This window comes from Chionomys nivalis, chromosome 1 (assembly GCF_950005125.1).
Source record: "Chionomys nivalis chromosome 1, mChiNiv1.1, whole genome shotgun sequence".
In the NCBI taxonomy this organism is placed as follows: domain Eukaryota; kingdom Metazoa; phylum Chordata; class Mammalia; order Rodentia; family Cricetidae; genus Chionomys; species Chionomys nivalis.
Genome location: NC_080086.1, coordinates 172,635,921 through 172,659,478, shown reverse-complemented (window position 1 = coordinate 172,659,478; position 23,558 = coordinate 172,635,921). Strand labels below are relative to the sequence as shown.

The following is a 23,558-nucleotide window of genomic DNA, read 5'->3' as shown; positions in this document are numbered from 1 at the left end:
AGGTAATATTAAGTACAGTTCAATCAAACCTGTAAAGAAGTTGCTATAAGAACTTTACAGCAGCCGGGCGGTGGTGGCGCACGCCTTTAATCCCAGCACTTGGGAGGCAGAGGCAGGTGGATCTCTGTGAGTTCGAGACCAGCCTGGTCTACAGAGCTAGTTCCAGGACAGGCTCCAAAACCACAGAGAAACCCTGTCTCGAAAAACCAAAAAAAAAAAAGAACTTTACAGCAACCCACACTAAGTATGCAGACAACTTTTCTTTTTACACGGTCAAGTATTCTTACATTTACTATCTGATATTTTTTGATGGTTACCATATATTACAAGGTTGGTGGTATTTTATGCACTGTTAATCCTCTATAGTACAGCAACGGATTCCACAGTATCTCTCAAAATCACAGATTTAAATTGGAACATGTCCTTATATTTAGTGAGTTAAGTGATACGTTCTTTTTTTTTTAGGTATGAAAATTTCTTCTAAATTCTCCTTTCTGTCCCATACTAGATGGCTCTTGACATGAGATGGAAACTCTGAATTTTTTTTTTTTAAGTTTATTTAAACTTTTTTTCCCAAGTGATATGTTCTTAAATGGGGCGTTAGCACCTATTGAGAGCTATTGACAGCACCTTTCTTTTGAAAATCACCTTTTAAGCTTAGGGTCAACCTTCTTAACTTTAAAAAAAAAAATTCAAACCATACAAAATGGGATGCACACATCATTTGTCTATTAAAGACATGTGTGACTACTAATTAGTTCATATGCACCTAAGACAAGAGGGAGCACCAATACTCTATCCTCCACCTAAAAACCAGAAATGGGAAGGCTACCATTGAGATCTTAGAGAAGGAGTGGTAGGATATCTAATGATGTTGGACAGGGGCTCAGGTTCAGGCCCCAGCACACAGACAGACAGACACCCACGCACACATGCCCTCTTCCCACAGTGGGCAGGAAAGAGGTGCTAATCAAAGCAGTAACAGTTTTCTTGATGTCCTCAGACATTTAACTAAAGTTTAATTTTATCAGCTAAATTTAATGCAAGTGTGACCTTTCAAGACGCCAATATTATCAAATCTCTTTTAATATTAAAAAAAAATCCAACAGGGGGCTGGGGAGAAGGCTCAGCAGGATTAAGTACTACATCACTTAGAAATTAATTTCATTTCAGCTTTAGGCTGACTTGTAGAACACTGGGGAAATACAGAGACACAACAAAGAAAGCTAGCGAGGTCCATTTTGAGTGCTTACACTACTACACAACAATGAACTACAGTTTGTGATGGTGAAGGGTGAAGGGTGAAGGGTCGATTCTCATTGGAGTCACAATGGAGAGGACGCACTAGGTCACAGCCCAGGGCTGGAGGTTTAGAGTCACCCAATGGAATTAGTATTTCGTGGGGTAGAAAACACAGGTGCTGTTGTATCACCAGACGCTTCCTAACAGCGAGTGTGTTCTGGTCACATCTAACAAGTCTGCAGAGCACACGTCCTGATTCAGAAGAGGCGCTTATCCTAGATGTTCGGCTCCAACTTCTTCCAGGACAAATTAAACCAAAGTCCAAATGTTTGAGATAAAATGATGGACTACTCTCCAAAAATCCATAAAATATTCACACCAGAGAGCCCAAGATTAACTCTCCTACAAAGAAAGGAAGAAAAAAAAAAGCTTTAGTTGAATTGCTTGTGCAAGTATCTAAGGCCTCTTCTAGTAAGAACACTGTCTAATGGAGACCAGCTGAAGTGACTACAGCAGCAGCCGGCCACACAGCTCAGCAGGTGAGTTCAAGTACTTGTACGACTCTAGGAACTGTTTAAGTTATGTTTAGAAAAAATAGGTTTATAGGGTGCTGAAAATTAATATTTCAGTCAGCGGTAGTGGCGCACACATTTAATCCCAGCACTTGAGAGGCAGATCTCTTGAGTTCGAGGCCACCCTGGTCTACAGCACTAGAGAAACCATGTCCCCCAAAACCCCAAAAAACAAAATACCACAATCCTCCTGCCTCAGTTCCCAATACTGGGATTATAGGTATATACCACCACAGCTGGCCTTAACTATCTGCTACTTTTTAAAAAAAGCATTTATAAAAGGATTTATTGTTTTATTTTTAAAGATTTTATTTTTATTCTATGTGCATTGGTGCTCTGTCTGTCTGTATGTTGTGTGAGGAACTGGAGTTATAGACAGTAGAGAGCTGCCATGTGGTTGCTGGAAACTGAACCTGGGTCCTCTGAAGAGCAGCCAGTGCTCTCAACCACTGAGCCACCTCTTCAGCCCCTTGTTTTATTTTTGTGTGTATGTACATTATGTGTGCTGATCCTTGGGGAGGCCGGAATAGGGAGCTGGGCCCCTGAAGCACTGTGAGCTGCCTGGTGTGGGTGCTGGGGAACTCAACTTGGGTCCTGTGGAAAAGCAGCAAGTAATTTTAATTTCCAAGCCAGCTGAAAAATATTAATACTTTTAAAGAATTTTTTTCTTGATTAAAAAAATAAAAATAAACCACGAGGGAGGATGAAGAGATGGCTCAGTGGGTAAAGACCTTTCTGTAACTGTAAAGACTAGGAGTCAGATCCTCAGCATTCCTGCAAATGCCACCTGGGCATGGCAGCTTGTCTGCAATCCCGGTGTGGACAGGGGAAACCTGGGCAAGCTGGCTAGCTAGCCCATCCAAATGTTGAACTCTTGGTCCAAGTGGGAAACCCCAATACACTGGATAGAATGTTGGAGGAAGGTATATCAACTTCTGGTCTCTCCACACACCCACATACACATACATGTGAACACACACACTGACATATGCACACATACCACCCATACATACACAGGTTAACAAACAAGAAGTAAAAAATAAATAAAAATAAAGATTTAGGGGCTGAGGGTGTACCTCAGTTCAATACCCAGCACACACACAAACAGATACAAATAAAAAGAGATACACATTTTTAAACCATACAAGTTCTTTTTGGCCTTAAATTACTGCTCAATAAAGTTCTTCAGGGTTTTTTTTTCTTTTTGTTTTTCAAGACAGATTTCACTGTGTAGCTCTGGTTGTCCTAGAACTCACAGAAATCTGTCTGCCTCTGCCTCCTGAGTGCTGGGATTAAAGGCGTGGCCACCACAGCCCAGTGAAGTTCTTGAGTTTTATGTATGTTATTAAAATCAATCAATTATTACATCAAAATAGTAATATGGATATTTAGAGGAAAATAAAAATTTCAGAGTGGAACAGGACACACCCAATGTCTTCTGTCGTCCATGAGTGTGTTAAAGGGTGCACCCCTCCACACACACCAATTTAAACTCCAGACTGGGAAACTGGAACTCTGGATGGAGGTGAAACAGGAAGACTGTAAATTCAGGGACAGTGTGTGGTAAGTGAGGCATGGACTAAAAAAACAAAACAAAAAATCTCTTCTAAAACATTAAGAAGTCCAGGCTAGAGATCAGCTCAGAAGATACTCAGCAAGAACGAAGCTCTGGTTCACTGTGCAGCACTGCCAAATGTCCCACCGACCTAAGTCCTCACAAGCTAAAAGCTCAGCAGGTTTTTTAATATTTTTAATCTAATTCATCACATGCAAACAGTCTTTCAGGAGCCAAGCACGGTAGCGCACACCTTTAATCCCAGTACTCTGGAGCCAGAGGCAGGGGATCTGTGAGCTCAAAGGCAGGACATCCAGGGCTACACAGAGAAACCCTGTCTCAAACAAACAAACCCCCAGCCTTTCAGAACTAAGTAGAATCAATGATTTTTTTCTATTTAAATTTTAATTTTTTCCTGGGTCTGAGTGACGTGGGATATCCTTCTGTACACTACAAAATGTGTTGCTTTTGGGCTGGAGAAATGGCTCAGAGACTAAGAACCCAGAGATCCTGAGTTCAATTCCAGCAACCACATTGTGGCTCACAACCATCTGTAATGAGATCTGGTGCTCTCTTCTGGCCTGCAGGCATACATGCAGACAGACACTGTGTACATAATAATAAATAAATCTTAAATAAAAAATTTGTTGCTTTTATTGGCTGATGAATAGAACTGCTTTGGCCTATGGCAGGGCAGAATACACCCAGGTGGGAAAGCCAAACTGAATACAGGGAGAAAGAAGGCAAAGCCGAGAGGGACGTCAGCCAGTTGCCTAAGGAGCAACATGCCAACAGACCAGTAATGCACGGCCACATCGCAATACTTAGAGTAAAAGAAATGGGTTAATTTAAATGTAAGAGCTAGCTAGTAATAAGCCTGAGCCATCAGCCAAACTTTTATAATTAATATTAAGACCCTGGGTAGCTATTTGGGGGGCGGGAGAGAAACTTCGAGTTACATCTAAATGTTGTGCCTGCATGTATGTATGTGTATTGTGTGCATGCCTACTGTCTGTGGAAGCAAGAACAAGGTGTAATATCCCCTGGAACTGGAGTTAGACAGCTGTAAGCTACCATGGAGGCTCTGGAAATTTAACCAGGGACTTCTGCAAGGGAATCCAGGGCTCTTAATAACTGAGCCATCTCCAGTTCCAACAATTTTGTATATTAACAATACACTTGGTGCAAATTACATATCCCATTCTATATATGCACACAATACATATATTTACAATGAAACCTTATGAGAAATTTTAGAAAAAAAATATGTACCTACTGATACCGACAAATGCCTAAGACACATCATAAAATTAAAAGTCAGCTCAAACAGCATAAGTTTGAGTGTAATTCATTTTTAAACAAGGTGAAAGATACAAACTCATTTCTCAAAGTTGTCTGGATAGCGGAAACCTGGCACTCTGGGCACTTTGTGCAGATCAATGGGATGCTGAATAGGAAGGTATTTTCATTTTCTGGTGTATACTGTTATGTCATTCAAGTATTTCTATATTGAACAAGCATTATTTTTGCAATTGAAAAATAATGAAAAACCTTCTTAGTTTAGATGCTTTCCTCAATGATTTTCCTTTTTAATCTTTCTTATATTAAAAAATATGATGCAAGGAGTGAATAAAGGGCTGGTGAGATGGCTCGGGGGAAGGTAGCTGCCGCCAAGCCTGATGACCTGCATTCAATCCCTGACTCACGTGGCAATAGTGAAGCGACTCCTGCAATTCACCTCTGACTCCATACATGTACCTTGGCGCCTGCACTCTCCTCCCCACAACAAACAAACAAACGTCAGAAGAGCCAAGGCAGATAACTGTTTCTGTCCATGAGCTCTGCTGACATCTGTCGAATCTTTTACCTGTAACAAACACATCTGGGACAGAGCTTTGCCTTCACTAAGTGCAGTGCAATCCACAAGAGGAAGAGTGTGATGCCACGTGCACACACCGCTTCACACTTCCAGTAGACACCCGGTGTATAAACAGTATACAACTCATGTCAGCAGAAAGCTACCTTTCAGTGAAACCTGATACTCGATTTGCCTTTTAGGGTGTCTCAGTTCACAAGTCATGCCCTCAGTATTAGTGGCACATGTACCCACGGCTACAGTGCTGGCAGCACACTCTGGAACCTGTTTCATCTCTAAATTATGAACAGCCATCTAAACACAACCTCTTCCCAGAGACATGCCCACCAGAGTGGAACCAGCCACAGATGTCCTCTGAACCAAGTACTTCACTTGACATTTTATTATTTCTAGGTCCTTGTTATGACAGCTGGACCCCAGAAGCTAAGTTTTCAGACTCTCAAATTATACATTACCAGATTTCCTTAGTCCTGGGAGTGGCCCGCTTATTTCAAACAGTATTTGAAATACTGAATCACTGAACCATAGACATGACAACACGGTAATTCTGAATTTGTAAATAACGTGAGCTTCATTACTGATTTCATAAACAACTTCAACAGACTATTTTCATCCCAATTAGCAATATTTTGGAATGGGTACAGACTAGGCCCTTTGGAAGTATACAGACTTTGTGGAATGCTTTGTGTCTAAAATGGACTGGTTTGGAAAGCAGACTCCAAGTTTCTGCTTTTATACTGTCAAGTGGCAAGAGTCTGATTTTTATTCTATTTCAGAGATGCTCCCCAGAGGACACACTGGAAAGTTGACGGATGGCCTTAGTTGACTTTACCGACAGGCAAATGGAAGCTCTGAAGCCTGAATGGACGAGATTCTGATCTAGAGTTCTGCCCACAATCTTTTGGTATATGTGTTGCCTCCTGCAGAATCTTAACACAGAAAGAAAAACTCTTCACTAAATTAAATACTTAACCTTAAAATCATAAATACCTACCCAAGCATTCCTGACTCTTTGGTCTTTATGATGTAAAGGAACATCAACAATGTATGAAACATGTTATTTCTGCCCTAGAATCAAGACAAAAACAGTAGGATTTAAACTCCAAATATCCAGTCATGTAGGCAAATGCAGCTCTTACCGTTCACACCCGGCAGTTTAGAATTTTACATAATTCAGAGTTTTATTCATTCAACACACAACGCCTACTGTGAAGAGACGAAAAACAGCCATGGACAGAGCTGAGCATGGAGCAGGAAAGGCAGACAGACAACTGAGCACGAAGTGTGAGGGGAGCCGGACGCTAGAGGAACACGGAGGAGCCTCTAACCTAGACTGGAGAGGCAGAAAATGGCTCCCTAAAAGCAAGAATGTAAAGCAGTCTTGAAATATGAAAGCTGACAGACCTGGTGGGGTGGGAGGGCCACACATGCAGAACCAAAGCCATGGAAGTGTGGGAGGAAGCAAGCATTTCTGACGTTGATGGGTCACACATAAGACATGCTCTGCCCCCAAGGGAACAGCCACAGGAGTGCCAGGATATCAAGAGCTATGAAGTGATTTTACTGGCAATGCACAGTTGGGCAATCTTTGCCAGTTCTGAAACCAACTGTTACATAAAAGTGCTGGGCTACAAAAGCCCTCTGTTGATTTTACTTGACTTTAGGTGTTTGCGTAAGAATCTGAGGATATATAAATTTTATAAGATAGTATTTTTCTATCATATAAAAATAAGGGGTGGGCATGGGGAGCAACAGGAACCTCTGTGGCTCAAAATACTTACGCATTTAAAAAAGCAAAATCAAACCAGAAAGAAGTGAAATTACTATGTCTGCTAGGAACTACTGGAGAACTCATTGTATAATTACAGTCTCCAGTTCTGTATGGAGGAGTCTGCCTGAAGTCCTAGTAATCAGGAAACTGAGGCACGCAGGCCTGAGCACTGGAAGCCAGTCTGAGCTACATGTTGAGATCGCCCCCCCCAACCCCCGCAACTAGAAATCAACAAAAAGAAATTGTAGCCAATGTAAAATTTCTCAGTAAAAATGCTGGTTAAGAAAAAAAAAATTCAGCCGGGCGATGGTGGCGCACGCCTTTAATCCCAGCACTCGGGAGGCAGAGGCAGGCGGATCTCTGTGAGTTCGAGACCAGCCTGGTCTACAAGAGCTAGTTCCAGGACAGGCTCCAAAAACCACAGAGAAACCCTGTCTCAAAAAACCAAAAAAAAAAAAGAAAAAGAAAAAGAAAAAAATTCAAAGGTCTGAGGCCAGCCTAGCCTCCAGGATAGATACAACAACTGCTACACAGAGAAGCACTGTCTTGAAAACCTAAGAGAAAAAAACAAAACAAAACAAAACCCCACCAAAACAAAATGAACCAGAAAGAGCTAGAAAGAAGGCGCACATCTTTACTCTCTGAGTTGGAGGCCAGCTGGGTCTACAAAATTGAGTTCTAGGACAACTAGACACTCTCCCAACAGAACACAACAGAAAGCCCCAAATGAAGCGTCAGAAGGTAACCTGGCAAGATGCTAATAGCAGCAGCTTCTCCATGAGTGATTTTCTTTACACTCCCAAATTAAACACTATTGTGTTCAAGGCACACAGAACACAAGACCATGTGCTGCCTCATGCAGGTAATCACGGCTCTTGCGAAGCGGGTGCAGGATCACCAAAAACTTTAGGCCTAGGTTACAAAGTGAGGCCTTGCCTCAAAAACAAAAACCAAATCCAGATTCAATTTTTAAATGTTATCAAAATGCCATCTTTACATCCCCTAGCAGCAAGCTCGTTAGGGTTGGGAATGCAGTTCAAAGGTAGAGTACTGCCCAGTATACATGAGGTCCTGAGGTCAACCCTAGAACTGAAAACAAGAAATACCTTCGGAAGATTGTAGACATGTCGCTGATAGATCAGCTCATAATGTGGAGGGTTGACAGCACTCTGATAAATACAAAACACATTTTCATTCGTAACATCTGTAAAGAAAATATGACATGTTAAAAAACTAAGCCATAGCCGGGCAGTGGTGGTGCATGACTTTAATCCCAGCACTCAGGAGGCAGAGGCATCTGGATCTCTATGAGTTCGAGGCCAGCCTGGTCTACAAGAGCTAGTTCCAGGACAGCCAAGGGTACACAGAGAAACTGTGTCTGAAAAACAAAACAAACAAAACACAAAACAAAAAACACCCCCCCCCGCCACCAAAACAAAACAAAAACCCTACAACATAAACCATAAAGGTATGTCAGGTGAAAATCTCAACATGCTCTTTTTGGAGTTAGTACCTGGCTTATTTGGTGTCTGGACGAAGTGCTGAGAAGTAAATGTTTTCCCATCAGGGTACTTAGGGTGCGGAGGTAATCTGGAATCGAGGTAGGTACAAAACACATGCATGATGATCTGAAGAGACAAAACAGTTGTTCAAGGTTAGAATGGCAATCCAGCACAGAGACATAGCTTTGAAACGGTCTATACTTATAAAAATTATTATTTTTTTGTTTCATTTTGTTTAAGACAGGGTTTCTCTGTGTAGCCCTGGCTGTCCTGGAACTGTCTCTGTAGACCAGGCTATGCTCAAATTTCACAGACATCTGCCTGCCTTTGCCTCCCAAGTGCTGGGATTAAAGGCATGTGTTACCACCACCTGGTTAAAAATAATTTTATATATAAAAAAGGAGATTAACTTAAATCACAAAACAATTTAGTGTGTTGATAAGGCGAAGTTTATAGTTCAAACAGTCTACTCCAGGGCTGGTATGAAGTCCAGTGGATAGAGCACCTGCCCTGGCTGAGAACTTCAGCAGCCCCCTAAAAAATTTCACACAAAATTGAAAAATATATTTGCATATGGGGTGGGACAATTTAAACACCAAACTTACTTCATCTTCATTTTTGTTTTTTTAGAGCAATCAAACAAAAGCAGAACATCCCTCTTCCCTCTTCTCACTGCTCCCTCATCCTGTGTGCATGTGTGTGAATGTGTATTTCAAGACTCTACCTAGAGTTGCAAACATACGAGGCAAATGTTCTGCCACAGATCTGGACACCTAGCCCTTTTTTATTTTATTTATTAAGTTATTCCGGCTGGCCTTGATCTCACTCTGTAGCAGTTCAGGCAGGCCTTGAACTGAACTTGCAATCCTTCTGCCTCAGGTTTTTAAGTAGTAGGGATTATAGATCTACACTTGACCTGGCTCCTTATTTTCTGTTAAGTAGAGAATTTGCAACCATGCAGTTGCCAGCAAAACCAAGAAAATCTGCATATATTTAATTCTCAATTGAATATTAACATCTAAAATTAATTTTCATGTAAATTAATACAAAACCCCCCCACAATTTTGAAAAACACAAACTTTAAAGCTCTTTGATTTACTTAATGTGATGGTAGCAATCTTTCCTAAAGTAATAATTCCACATAAGAAAGAATGTGTTGGGGCTGGAGAGATGGCTCAGTGTTAAGAGCACTGACTGTTCTTCCAGAGGTCCTGAGTTCAATTCCCAGCAACCACATGGTGGCTCACAACCATCTGTAATGAGATCTGGCGCTCCCTTCTGGCCTGCAGGGACACATGCAGGTAGAACACTATATACATAATAAATACATAAATCTAAAAAAGAAAAAGAAAGAATGGGTCAGCCAGGTGGTGGTGGTGCATACCTTTAATCCCAGTACTTGGGAGGCAGAGAGAGGCAGGTGGATCTCAGTGAGTTTGAGGCCAGCCTGGTCTACAAAGAGAGTTCCAGGACAGTCAGGAATGTTACACAGAGAAACCCTATCTTGAACACCCGCCCCCCCCTGCAAAAAAAAAAAAAAAAAGATGTAATAATATTCTTTGCTACATTATTTAACAAACAAATTCTTTTCCATCACCACTTTTAAGTCCAATACAGAACAATTAAACAATGGTACCTAATCATGAAAAATGCTGAAATATCACAATGCAAAAAGGGGAGCAGAAGTGTTCCTGCAGCCATGCTTAGGAACTTGAAATATTAGCACCACTTGGCCGAACAGAAAGTCTTCAGTGGATGGGCACGATGCTGATGGTACTTAGTTTTAAATCCTTTCTAACTAATATTTGTAAGGGAAAAATAAAACCATGTTAATATAATAACAAATTTATCAGGCTAAAAAATAATGAAAGACGTACGGCAGAGTCGGTGGGCAGGTCTGTATCCCACTTGCGTCCTTTGAAGTCCCCACCTCTGTTCCATCGGAACGAACTCATACAGCCTCCCTGGGAAAGTTCTGTGCAACAAAAGACAAGATTAAAATGCTTTAGACATATTAAAAACAAAAAAAGAAAAAGAAAAAACAAGCCAAAAACAGAAAAGAAGCTAGTGGATTACAGTAGGAAAAGCACAGTTATAAAACCTTACCAGAGTATCCCCAAAAGAAACCCAGACCTCAAAGTTAAACCCCACTACCAGGAATCAGGTGATACTCTGCAGTCTTCACCGCTGCAGTTAGAATGCCGTGCATGGCTGCTGACATGTGTGAGAACTGCTCTGTGGGTGTGTACAGCCATGACTTTCACTGCAGCCTGCACGTGGTGGCGCATGTCAGGAGGCAGAGGCAGGTGGATCTCTGAGTTTGAAGCTAGCCTGACCTACAGAGTGAGCTCCACGAGAGCCAGGGTAACAGAGAAATCCTGTCTTGAAAAAAAGAAAACAAAACAAAAACCAACCAAACAAAAAGGACATTCACTGCATTTCATTTTTTATATCGATGATACCTCATACACATATTTTCAATTTATATGTACAAATACTATCAATAGGCTAAGACTACCAAAATATTTGAATGTGAATTTATAGAAAATTCATGGATATATTCACAAACCCCAACTGTATAAGACAACAATCTAGCTCTTACAACAAATACCTTGCAAAGATTTTAAAAAGGATGGACAAAAAAACTACAGCTTAAAAGAAACAGATTAATTTATCATAATACACGATAGTATTTGAATCCTGCTTCAAACAAACAATATTTAAAATATGAGCTGGTAGGATATTTAAACACACACTGGATATTTCATAAAATAAGGGAAATACCACAAATGTGAGGTATGTCAGCTAATGTGCTAACCCTGTGGTAGCATTGTGTAACACTTTATGTTTTAGAGATACATTACGGAGAGATGGTTCAGTGGTTAATGGCACCAGCAGCCCTTCCAGAACCTGGGTTCAATTCCCAACACCCACATGGCAGCTCACAACTGTCTATAATTCCAGTTCCAGGGTATTTGACACCCTCATACAGATATTCATGCAGGCAAAACACCACTGCACATAAAAATAAAGAAATCAGGGCTGGAGAGATGGCTCAGTGGTTAAAAGCATTGCCTGCTCTTCCAAAGGTCCTGAGTTCAATTCCCAGCAACCACATGGTGGCTCACAACCATCTGTAAAGAGGTCTGGCGCCCTCTTCTGGCCTTCAGGCATATACACAGACAGAATATTGTATACATAATAAATAAATAAATATTAAAAAAAAATAAAGAAATCATTTAAAAAAAAAACCCACACACATTACAGATGAGCTGACAACTGAAAGGCTATCCAATGAGAAGTTCTACAAACAGATGCTGGCACAAGACAGAAGGGAGGAAGCAGCCGGGGTAACACAGGGCAGGGAGGCCTGAGCAGACAGATGTTCTGAACTGGGTGATATTTATGTTTTAGCAGGTTGTGGTTGTGTGATTTTTTTAAAGACTTATTCATTTTATGTATATACAGTGTTCTGTCTGCATGTACACCTGCACACTGGAAGAGGGCGTCAGATCTCATTACAGATGGTTGTGAGCCACCATGTGGGTGCTGGGAATTGAACTCAGGACCTCTGGAAGAGCAACCAGTGCTCTTAACTGCTAAGCCACCTCTCCAGCCTTCCCCGCTTCCACTTTTTTTTCGAGGTGCTGGGCATAAGTAGGCAATCCAGGTAAGTGCTCTGTCACCAACTTTTACCTACAGTTCCATGTACGCTTGAAATTCTCCTTACGTGTTAAAGCTCTAGAAAGTCAAGAAAAAATGCTTATTCCTAAATCTGAATCCAAGCACGGTTTAAAGCAGAGGACTCTAACACTTTCCAGTTAAAATGCATGAAAATTTTGAATACTGAAATACTATTTTTAAAATCTGCTTTAACGCCGGGTGGTGGTGGTGCACACCTTTAAACCCAGCACTCAGGAGCCAGGCGGTGGTGGCACACGCCTTTAATCCCAGCACTCGGGAGGCAGAGGCAGGCGGATCTCTGTGAGTTCGAGACCAGCCTGGTCTACAGAGCTAGTTCCAGGACAGGCTCCAAAACCACAGAGAAACCCTGTCTCGAAAAACCAAAAAAAAAAAAAAAAAAAGAACTTTGCGTATTTGCACTCATGCTCATGTACATAAACCCAGCACTCAGGAGGCAGAGGCAGGGGATCTTAGTGAGTTTGAGACCAGCCTGGTCTACAAGAGCTAGTTCCAGGACAGGCTCCAAAGCTACAGAGAAACCCTGTCTCGAAAAAACCAAAACCAAAACAAAACAACAACAAAAAACCAAACAAACAAACTTGCTTTAACAAAGAAACATTTTACAGTCTGTCCAAATGAAACTAACCCTAACTTTATGAGTTGTTAGCGTATGAGGGGGCTTGGGAGGTTGACCTTCCTGATTCCAGGTCAGTCTCCTCAGATCCCATCTCCCCCCAGTCCTAAGCACATAACAGAAACCAGAAATTAAATATAAATTACTAAATGACAAGATTTAGATTAGCACGCTGATATTACAAAGACCATCACAGCGGCACACTCCCAGTTCTCGGTAGGATTAGGAGCGGAAAAGGAGCCCAGCCTGTTCAACTCATATTTAAGTTTCTTACACAGAATAAAATGATTAAAATCTTTAGGGATAACCTTTTGATAGTTCTTAGTGTATTAAATGGATGATTGAAAAGTTCTTCAAGTATAAGCCTTCATTAGCCCGTACTTAAATATACTTATAAAATATAGGACCATAATTACATTTTTTACTTTCTTTTTTCAAAATAATGTTTTTCCTTGTTATCTTTCATTACAAAAACCCTAGTGTTACAAAGAGCTTTCATTTTTCCTCTTCAAATCAAGTTACCTTTGATTCTCTCAAACAAGTACTCCTGATTTGGTGTTAGGTCTAAATACTGCACAATTGCATTCAGAGTTGGAATGAGAGGAGCTTTGACCAGGGCAGCTTGCTTCAAGCTGGTAACACTCGCCTCTGTTAAAACACAAAGAACACAGATTATTTATCACAGAGACTCTCAATGAACTTCAAAGTTTTCTCTGCCTGTTTTCAAATAGCAGGTTCCTCACTGCCTTCGAGGTTCTACACAAGTGGGCGATGTCTTCCTTCACACGAGCTCACAGCTCCACCCAGCACAGAGATGACTACTCCGATGCTGTCTTTCTGTCCTAGCTCTGTCTTCTACCCTGCCCTGCCCGTCTGTCTCATCTGTTAGGAAGAAAGCTCGACCAAAGCCAGGGCTTCAGTCCTTTTCTGCAGTGCTTACTGTATCAATGCCTACAATCGTTCCTGGCACATTGTAGACACTCAATATTTGTTGAAAGAACAAAGGAGAGCAATAGTTTATCTTTTTAAAAAAGACTTATTTTATCATTTAGGTGTGTTTTTATTTTATATATTTTATTTTATAAGTATGAATGTCTTGCCTGCATGTGTATCTGTGTATCACATATATACCTGGTGCCTTCTAAGGCCAGAAGAGGGATGTCAGGCCCTCAGGACTGGGTTGCATTTGGTTGTAAGCTGCCATATAGGTGATAGGAACTGAGCCTGGGTCCTCTGGAAGAGCAATGCTCTGACCACTGGACCATCTTTCCAGCATCTGTGTAATGAGCACAAGAGTGCAGGAGCCATGGAAACCACTCCTGGGGCTGGATTTACAGGCTGGTAAATGTGGGAACTGAACCCAGGTCCTCTGCCAGAGCACTGTGTGCTCTTAACTACTCAGCCATCTCTCCAGTTCAGAAAGAACTTATCTTAACTTGCAATAACTAGTTTACATAGTTTCATGCAAGGTGGCTAGATTTTCTTTCTCTCTCTCTTACACACATAATTACACACCTCTTTTTTAAAAGGCATACAAATTCATGTTGGCAAAACTAAAATATAGGAAATGTTATAGATATAAAAGTTATACCACAGCTTTCAAATTAAGCTGTATTAAAAGTTACCCACTATATCAGGATAAGTAGATTTATGATAGTGACTTCTGTTAGATTATGAAAGATAAATTATACAAAAAAAATTAAGAGGGAAAAAAGGCAGCCTAAGCACCTAAGCATCACCTGGTGTTAGAAGGATCTTCCGCCGGGCACCTGGGAGGCAGAGGCAGGCGGATCTCTGTGAGTTTGAGACCAGCCTGGTCTACAAGAGCTAGTTCCAGGACAGGCTCCAAAGCCACAGAGAAACCCTGTCTCGAAAAACAAAAACAACAACAACAATTAAAAAAAACAAAAAAGAAAGAAAGAAAGAAAGAAAGAAAGAAAGAAAGAAAGAAAGAAAGAAAGAAAGAAAGAAAAAGGATCTTCTAAGGGCATAGAAGATACAGCATGAACTATCATATGCTTTTTGAAGGAAACGTATATTGAAAATCTTATTCACAGCAGCATTATTAATAGGAAATAATCCAAATGCCAATCAACCAATGAATGGGTAAATAAAATGTAGAAGGTGCATTCTGATTATTAGTTGGACATACAAAGAAATAAAGAAACTTAAAAACATTATGTCAAGTGAAAGAAGCCAGTCACAAAGGACCACATACTGACATGAACTAGCCCAAACAGCATATAGGCTGGTGCTCACACAAGGCTGAGGAAGTGTACGGAGAGACCGCTGAAGGGTGTGGGGGAGATGGAATAGTGTAAAATTAGCTGGGGGAGGATGGTTCAAGCCAAACCTATGGACTGTCCACTTAACAGGCAAACTGTATAGGCAAATGTGTACCTCAAACAAATCTGCTACATTTAAGAAACAATTACAAACATTTTCTTCTTCACCTGAAGACATCGAAAGCTATTTTCCACTTAAACAGTGCACTGACGTAAATCAGGCAGGCTCTGCTTCACATACCTCCGATCTGCAGCTCTGGACAGCCCATTCGTCTCATCTGAGTGCTGACAGACTCAATCTCCTGCACCAGAGGCACTAATATTGTCTCATTGATCCACTAGGAAGGAATGAAGAATAGCTTCTATAATTATCATTTAAAGTATTTCTCAAATCATTATTTCTTCCTTTTTTCAGGCAACTTTTTTGTTTTCCACTTGACTAAGAGAATCATAAACCACAGCGAGAGAGAATGCAAGTAGCCGCACCGCGATGCTGAGAGAGCAGGTGAGCTGCCACACAAATCAGCTTACATTCTTAAGTCACATACTATTTTTATTTCAGAAAATACTAAACTTTCAGCTAGATATTAATTTTTTTCTAAATTTCTCTTTTCAAGATGGACATAGTGGCTTATGCCTGTAATCTGCATACTTGAGATGTGAGGCAGGAGAATTTTTGAGGAAGTTTGAGACCAGCTGGCCTACATATCAAGTACCACATCAGCCAGAGCTATATTATAAGACCTGTCTCCAAAACAAAACCCTTCTGTTATTCTTGGCTAAAAGGAAACACAGGATCAGCCTACACTTCTAGAGGTGATCATGCTCACATCACCCTATCACTCATACTGGTTTCTAATCAGTAAGACAGCTTTCAAGCTGGGGTAGCTGATTAACTCATTAGAGGCTTGCCCATACCTTAGCTGCAGATACAGATTTATTACTTTTAAAATCAGTTTGTAAATATCACAGCGTTACCTTTAAAGATTGGGAACTTCAAATCCCCCCCCCCCCCTGGCTAGTATCAAACCAATTTGGGGGTGTGAAAGGCTGCATGACGGGAATCTGTCTGGGGTGTTTGTGCGTTACTGCTCGGTGTTTGCAGTGATCCTGACCACCACCTCTATTCCTAAGCTTTTGTTAACTATGAAAGATGAAAATGTTTCAGACGAAATACTAATTCACAATTCCTTATGGTCTGAACTAGAAAGCCTTTGAAAATTGAAAGCCCCTTTTCTTTTCTGTATTATATATTTTTAATTGTGTGTGCATGTCCGTGAGTAGAGGTGCTTGCACAAGCCAGAGGCAATGGAACACCTCAGCTGCAGTTACAGGCGACTGCGAGCTGCCTGACATGGTTCTGGAACCAGACTCAGGTGCTGTAAAAGAGCAGACATGCTCACAACTGCTAACCATCTCTCCAGCTCCTAGAAGCCTGGGAAGAGCTAAAATACCTGACAAACCTTTTGACTTTAAATACTCCATTCCAATCTTTTGTTTGTTTGTTTTTCGAGACAGGGTTTCTCTGTAGCTTTTGGAGCCTGTCCTGGAACTAGCTCTAGTAGACCAGGCTGGCCTCGAACTCACAGAAATCCACCTGCCTCTGGCTCCTGAGTGCTGGGATTAAAGGTGTGCGGCACCACCGCCTGGCTCAGTCTTGCTTGTAACTGGAAGTGTTACAAGGTAACAGTGCCAAGGACATCCTGCCCGTAGTCATTCTTCTTAACATTGTTACATGCAAACAACTTGCTACCTACTCTCTGGCTACAGCAAAACCACCTAGTTAAAAGAGATATAGACCTCATCCCGGAAAATTCTGAATGAGAATGATGGTATTGGACTCAAAATACTGCATTTATTTTATTTTATTCTTGAGACAATGGCCTGTGATAGTCTTGAACTCACAGTACGTATTACATGTGTGTGTCACCACACTTCTAGTCACCTCTTCCTCTTAATACTTTACTTAATAACGAAACAAAATTCTTCTAAGGCATCGAAGGGGGTCTGCACAGAACCTGGGACTCACAGACACTCTGAGAAGCCACTGTCTCTGTGTGTGGAGAGGCCGATGTAAACATAAGAGGATTCTTGTCTAGGGAGATAAGGAAATTCCATGTATAACAGTGTTTCTCAGGGCCACACTCCTGTCTCCCTCACAATTCTAGGTATATAATACACTGACAGAAAACCTTTTGGGGAAATAGAACTGAAAATTTGGGAAAGGGAAGAAGTTAAAAGTCATAGTTTATTTTCTCTAGCTACACTGACTAACACGGAAAGGACTACCCAATCCCGAGAAAACAGGCGCTGTAAGGTAACTGCTCTACCACTATACAACGCACCATTACTTTTAGTATTTTATTCCAGCAATCTCACGAAGAACCTCAGTTCATAGTTTGATACTGTCCTACAACTGGCACAAGACGCAGCTTACATTTCCTTCTTTCTTTTTAAGATTTCCTTAACTTAGTTTTATGTGTGTGTGTATGCATGGATGTACGTCTACTAGCATGTATGTATGTATGACGGGTGCCCATGGAGGTCAAAAGAGGGCATCAGATCTCCTGGAACTGAAGTTATAGGTGGTTGTGAGTCACCATGGGGCGCTGGGAATTGAACCTAGGTCCTTTGAAAGAACAGCCAGTGCTCTTAACCGCTGAGCCGTCTCTCTAGCCCACAACTTACATTTCTAAACTTGGCTGTCCACGAGTCCATGTGATCCAGAAGCTGTCTATTCATGGTCACTCTCGCCCAGACCTGTTTAAAAGAGACCCTTCAGAAACACTAATATCCATTTAATTAGCATTCAGTAATTTGCTTAGTACTAACTCATGGTTGTTGTTCATGCACAAATAAATCTTTAAAAGTTCCTTATTTTGGTTGACCTAGTGTTAAGTGTCTGTGTGTGTTTTGCTTTCAAGTACAAAAAAAGAATAAAAACCCCGTATCTGATATTAGACTGAAGAACAGACTGGCAAATGTATGTGTTTTAAAACCAACAGTCTGGCCACTGAGAATTTTTTTAAAATTATTTATTTTTATTTTTATTTTTTTTATTATTATTTTTTTTGGTTTTTTGAGACAGGGTTTCTCTGTGGTTTTGGAGCCTGTCCTGGAACTAGCTCTTGTAGACCAGGCTGGTCTCGAACTCACAGAGATCCGCCTGCCTCTGCCTTCCGAGTGCTGGGATTAAAGGCGTGCACCACCACCGGCCGGCTTTATTTTTATTTTATGTGCATTGTTATTTGCCTGCATATATGTCTATGTGAGAATGTCATGTAGGTGCTGGGAATTGGACCCAGGCCCTTTGGAAGAGCAGCAGTCAGCTCTTAACTGCTGAGTCATCTCTCCAGTCCCGAGAATTTCTTTTTATTTTCCTAATGATTGCAGAAAGTATTATAGTCAGGACATTTTAGTCAACTATGTATCATAAACTAAAAATTTCAATGACAAAAGCTATTCCACAGATAAATTTCAAATTTCTATTCCTAAGCAGTAAAAGTGAGGATCACAGAAAAAAAGTTTTCTAGAAATAAAATAGTTTTCTAGTAATATGAAGGTCTTCGTATATTAAATCTTTTTATTTTTCCTTTACCTCTTCGGCAGCTTGCTTAGAACTGAGATCAGCTTCATCTTTGTTAGCACACGGGGCCTGAGACCTACAGGCAAGCTGATACTGAAACTTCTTTAAGGTCTGTGCATAATCCCCCACAGAACGACTGTAATTCCAGAAGGTAGGGCTGGTGGAAGGAGAGGTGGAATCGGGGCTCCCTGCAATTAAAAATTCAAAGTGTCTTAGTTCTTATAGTCATTTTATACAGCAGAAACCCAGAGACACTAGGTACCTAGGAACTAGGCCACCTCTGACAATACTCAAGGAACAAAAAGACAAGCACCGACCCCGAGTACTCAAGAAGCATCTCCCCTGGCCCCCAACACTGTCTTCTCTTTGAAGATCACGGATTAGACATTAAAAAGACCATTTTGAGCCCTCGGAATGATGCATGGTTGCAAGTGTCTCTTTCTGCTGTGAAACTCAGCCTGTGTTATGCTCTGAGACGTTCACTGACCAGGGAAAGCAAATGTTTGGAAGTTCCTCCGAATGGAGCTAACAGCAGCCTCTGTTAAGAAGCCTTTCTGGACCACAGGCTCTACGAACTGTTGTACACGGCGCCCTGTAGTGACTCCTGTGTTGATGAAAGCTATCTGACAATGTAAGAAGCTGACATCCAGGAGGCCACTCCCACCAGCAGCAGCACAGCTGGACAGACGAGGCCTCACTAACAAGTGTGCTTCTGAAGAGCTCGTTCTTTCCGAGTCGAGACAGGGTTTCCACCCAGCCTGCCCAGAATGCGCAAAACTCTCCTAAATCTGAAAGGTAAACAACAAAACCACACAAATTTCTAGCAAATGAGACCCCAAGCATAAAAATCAGCTGCAGAAGTGTAGGTATTTAGACTCCAAGAATTTCAGATAATTGAACTGTTTGATTAACTTTGAAAAAAAACTTTGGGTTTAATTAACATCACTGAGGTAGCCAGGCAGTACTGGCACACACCTTTAATCCCAGCACTTGGGAGGCAGAGGCGGGCGGATCTCTTGAGGGTTTTTTTTTTTTTTGATTTTTCAAGACAGGGTTTCTCTGTAGCTTTTGGTTCCTGTCCTGAAACTAGCTCTTCTAGACCAGGCTGACCTCGAACTCACAGAGATCCGCCTGCCTCTACCTCCCGAGTGCTGGGATTAAAGGAGTGCACCACCACCGCCTGGCGGATCTCTTGAGTTTTGAGGCCAGCCTGGTCTAAGGAGTGAGTTCCAGGTTAGCCAGGTCTACACAGAGAAGCCATCTCAAAAACAAAACAAAACAAAACAAAACAAAACAAAACAAAACAAAAACAACAAAATCAAACCAAAACTGAACATCACTGATGTAGAAAAAAAAGAATTAAAAATAAAAGACTAAAACAAGATACTCTTAAAAACCAGGCATATTCATGCATAACTGGTTTTAAACATAAAGCAAAGAAAACCAGTCTAGAAATCATAATTCCAGAGAACCTAGACAACAATGAAGACCCTAAGAGAGACATACATAGATCTAATCTACTGGGAAGTAAATTGGGAGCATGGGGATCTTGGGAGAGGGTTGAAGTGGAGGGGAGAGGCAGGTAGGGGAGTAGAGAATGTAAAGCTCAATAAAAATAAATTTAAAAAAGTCAAGCATATTTGAGAAAAGCTAAACTCTGAATCCAAAATGACTAAAAACAACTGGGCTGAGTAATAAACAAGGTTGTTTTGTTTTATTTTTTAATTTATTTTATGTACATTGGTGTGAAGGTGTCAGATCCCCTGGAACTAGAGCTACAGACGGTTGGAGCTGCCACGTGGTGCTGGGAATCGAACCTGGATCCTCTGGAAGAGCCGTCAGTGCTCCTAACCACCGAACCAAGTGAAGCAATTCTCGATCTCCACAGGCCAGTGTATCACACATCTAATCTAACACACAGAGACACGCTGCTAAGCTGTGTTCCTACCAGGAAACACTTAAAACAACTGGACAAAACCCAATTTACACACTAGCTGGGTGTCTTTTCTTTTCTTTTCTTTTTTTTTTTTGGTTTTTCGAGACAGGGTTTCTCTGTGGTTTTGGAGCCTGTCCTGGAACTAGCTCTTGTAGACCAGGCTGGTCTCGAACTCACAGAGATCCGCCTGCCTCTGCCTCCCAAGTGCTGGGATTAAAGGCGTGCGCCACCACCGCCCGGCGCTGGGTGTCTTTTCAAAGATACACATGCACACACCTTCTAGGTTAAAGACAGCAAAAGAAGTGCAACTAATTGGAGCAGCCTGCATCAGTAAAAGAAAAAAGTAAGTTTTTTTTTTTGAGAAAGGTCAGTTATCACTGGCTCTGGGTCAACCATATTAATGTGTCTGAGTTACAGTGGTGTATCGAACTTATAAGGGGAAATGTCCTGTTCTCAGGAGACACATGTAAAATACTGAGGGAAGAAGTATTACAAAGTCTATAACTTATTTTAAATGACTCAGCAAAAACCTTTGGGCATGTGTGAGGGAGAGACAATATGAATGTATTAATGTGTGCCTAGCTTCTCACTCCTGGAGAACTGAGTTGTGAATATTTGTTGCAGTGTGTTCTAAGAACTTGAAATATGATACCTAAGTACACCAGCATGCCCAAACTCAGATATTAACTTCGAAAGACTATTCTCTACGAATCCAGTCCACGGAAAGCAGAGCAGCCCCTGAGCCAGCCAGGGAGAATGCAGGATGAATCTATACTATTTTGTGGATCTAGAAAGTGAAGGGGACTGGGAAAGAGGGCACAGGTGGGTATAATGTCGAAGAAAAATGTCAAGAATACAGAAGTCTTTTTAGCCCTAAGTGTCCTGGACTATGTAACTCACAGGGATCCACATGCCTCTATAACTAGAGAGGTGAAATTAAAGGAATGTGCCACCACACCCAGCCAAAAACAAATCTTTAAAAAACAAGTCAAGCATTATGGTCCATTGATGCCAGTACCAGGGAAGTCAAGGCAAGCCAGCTTAACTTAGCTGCCAAGTTTCAGGCCAATAATAGAACCCATGTCAAAAAACACAAAGTGAACACACACGAGTCCCCCATACAAATGTATGGGGAAAATAAAGATGAGATAATACAGTCACAAAGTTCCATACAAACAGGCTTGGCACTCAGGAGACCAAGTCAGAGCACTGTTACGTCTGAAGACTGCCTAGATGACATAATAAATTCCACACCAGCCTACATGACTGTATCAAAAACACAGACATAAAAATCCCCATGAGAACACAGCAATAATTTTGAAAAGAATTTTAAACAGTATTAAAAGTAGCATTAAAATTTATAACAGGATATTTACACAGCCCGAGAGCAAGTAGGTTTGCAATTTTTTTTATAAATTTATGCAGAATATTTAAATTACCTAAAGCCTAAAAACATAGCAGAGAGGTTAAAAGTATAGAAATAGACAAAGACATACCAGGTAAAGAACTAGAGACCAGAATTTAGAGTATATGTTCTTTTCAATGTGTCAGAACCATTTATACAAAAGTGACCAGAGAGTCTCCAAGCAAGTCTAAGATTAAAAAGCCTTCCCTCCACAGAGAAAGCAGAGAAAGCCCAAACATTAATAGATATGGATCAGAATTTCTGGCCACAGCACAGTTAACTTAGGAGGAAATAAAGCTAACTAGGTCTTGTCTGGCTTGACAAGGAAAAGCAACAGCAGTAACACTTACAAATATCGATAACAATACTTCTCAACGAGAGAGAAAAAGATATAAAAGGAATGAGAACTATCTGAAAATCATAAAAGGTATGTATCAATTGTTCTCTGTGCTACTCTGTCATTTCCAGTACACTGCAAATACTTTGAAATATCAAAAAAGACGGAAGTAACAAGATAATATTGATTTGTTTCTTTGACATTTGTGGCACTTGCAGGCAGAATTAAATTAAAAACCCCCAGAGAGATTTCAGGCGACACAAAGAGCCATGCTCCAATAACTTGGCTTCTTCACCATGGCCACGCTGTTGCACCTAATGTGTTTTTCTGTGGAAGTTCCTGGGGGGAAAATCATTACTCAGTTCAATAACCTAATTTGGTTTCAAATAATTGACTTTGTAATAATCAAATCCACCTCAAATAGATTAAGACTTGCTAACGCTGTTTCCCTAGGTAAACTAGAGGCTTTAAGGAATTATTTAGAGACAAATTTTAAAATGGTACTAAAAAAAAACAAAACAAAGCCCAGCAGCACTTTTAGGGGCAATGATGCGCCCCCGCCCTGCACACCAGTCTTCCAAAAAGACTTGTGGAGAGCTATCATTTGAATATACTTTGCTTTACGCTGCTTGAGAACATGCACAACCACAGTTTAGGGAAACCTAGCTTGTCTGAAAGGTTCTACGTTTACCACAGAGAGAGATTCTAGACTGCTCAGGTCAGCCACGTTATTCTATTCTCAGTTTAAGGACCATGTGAAGCGGCAACACAAATATGTACATCAGAAGGAAACAAAGTGTACCCAGCTTAACTCTATGCTGCTTCTCCTCCTCACTTCTCAGGAAGGTGTCCAAAGTCCGCAGGTCCATCATGTAGTCCTCTTTGTCAGTAGGTGAGTTGTAGACCGTGGGTGAGGAGCGGTAGCGAGATCTCAAGCCACTGCTCTCTACTGGGCCGACAGTGGTAGGGTAAGGGGAAGAAGGAGACAGACTAAAGCTCGCCAGCTGCACAAAAAGACAGGGTGGGATTTACTTTCAATTGAAATGCAAACATTTATTTTTGATTTTTAAAAGTAATATATGCAAGCTATCTCTGAAATCCTGGTATACAGAAGATGGAGACAAGAGGACTGAGTTTAAGACCAGCCCCTGCTACACGGGCAATTTCAGGCCA

General features: G+C 41.1%; 1 protein-coding gene across 3 annotated transcripts in view; it reads right to left on the bottom strand.

The window, feature by feature from the left end:
- Positions 1 to 236: 236 nt before the first annotated feature.
- The window catches only part of Tmem209 (transmembrane protein 209), a 30,582-nt gene continuing 7,260 nt past the window's right edge, over positions 237 to 23,558 (bottom strand). For 2 of the 3 annotated variants that reach the window (XM_057772575.1, XM_057772584.1), the window contains exons 6-15: positions 23,188 to 23,389; positions 18,720 to 18,895; positions 17,810 to 17,881; positions 15,363 to 15,459; positions 13,359 to 13,484; positions 10,396 to 10,493; positions 8,530 to 8,644; positions 8,123 to 8,220; positions 6,240 to 6,313; positions 237 to 1,644 (exon numbers count right to left, since the gene is read on the bottom strand). In XM_057772575.1, the coding sequence (XP_057628558.1) occupies positions 1,590 to 1,644; positions 6,240 to 6,313; positions 8,123 to 8,220; positions 8,530 to 8,644; positions 10,396 to 10,493; positions 13,359 to 13,484; positions 15,363 to 15,459; positions 17,810 to 17,881; positions 18,720 to 18,895; positions 23,188 to 23,389 (1,113 nt within the window). In that variant the 3' untranslated portion in view covers positions 237 to 1,589. The remainder of the gene's footprint in view (positions 1,645 to 6,239; positions 6,314 to 8,122; positions 8,221 to 8,529; positions 8,645 to 10,395; positions 10,494 to 13,358; positions 13,485 to 15,362; positions 15,460 to 17,809; positions 17,882 to 18,719; positions 18,896 to 23,187; positions 23,390 to 23,558) is intronic. The other variant, XM_057772589.1, reaches the window with a different exon arrangement.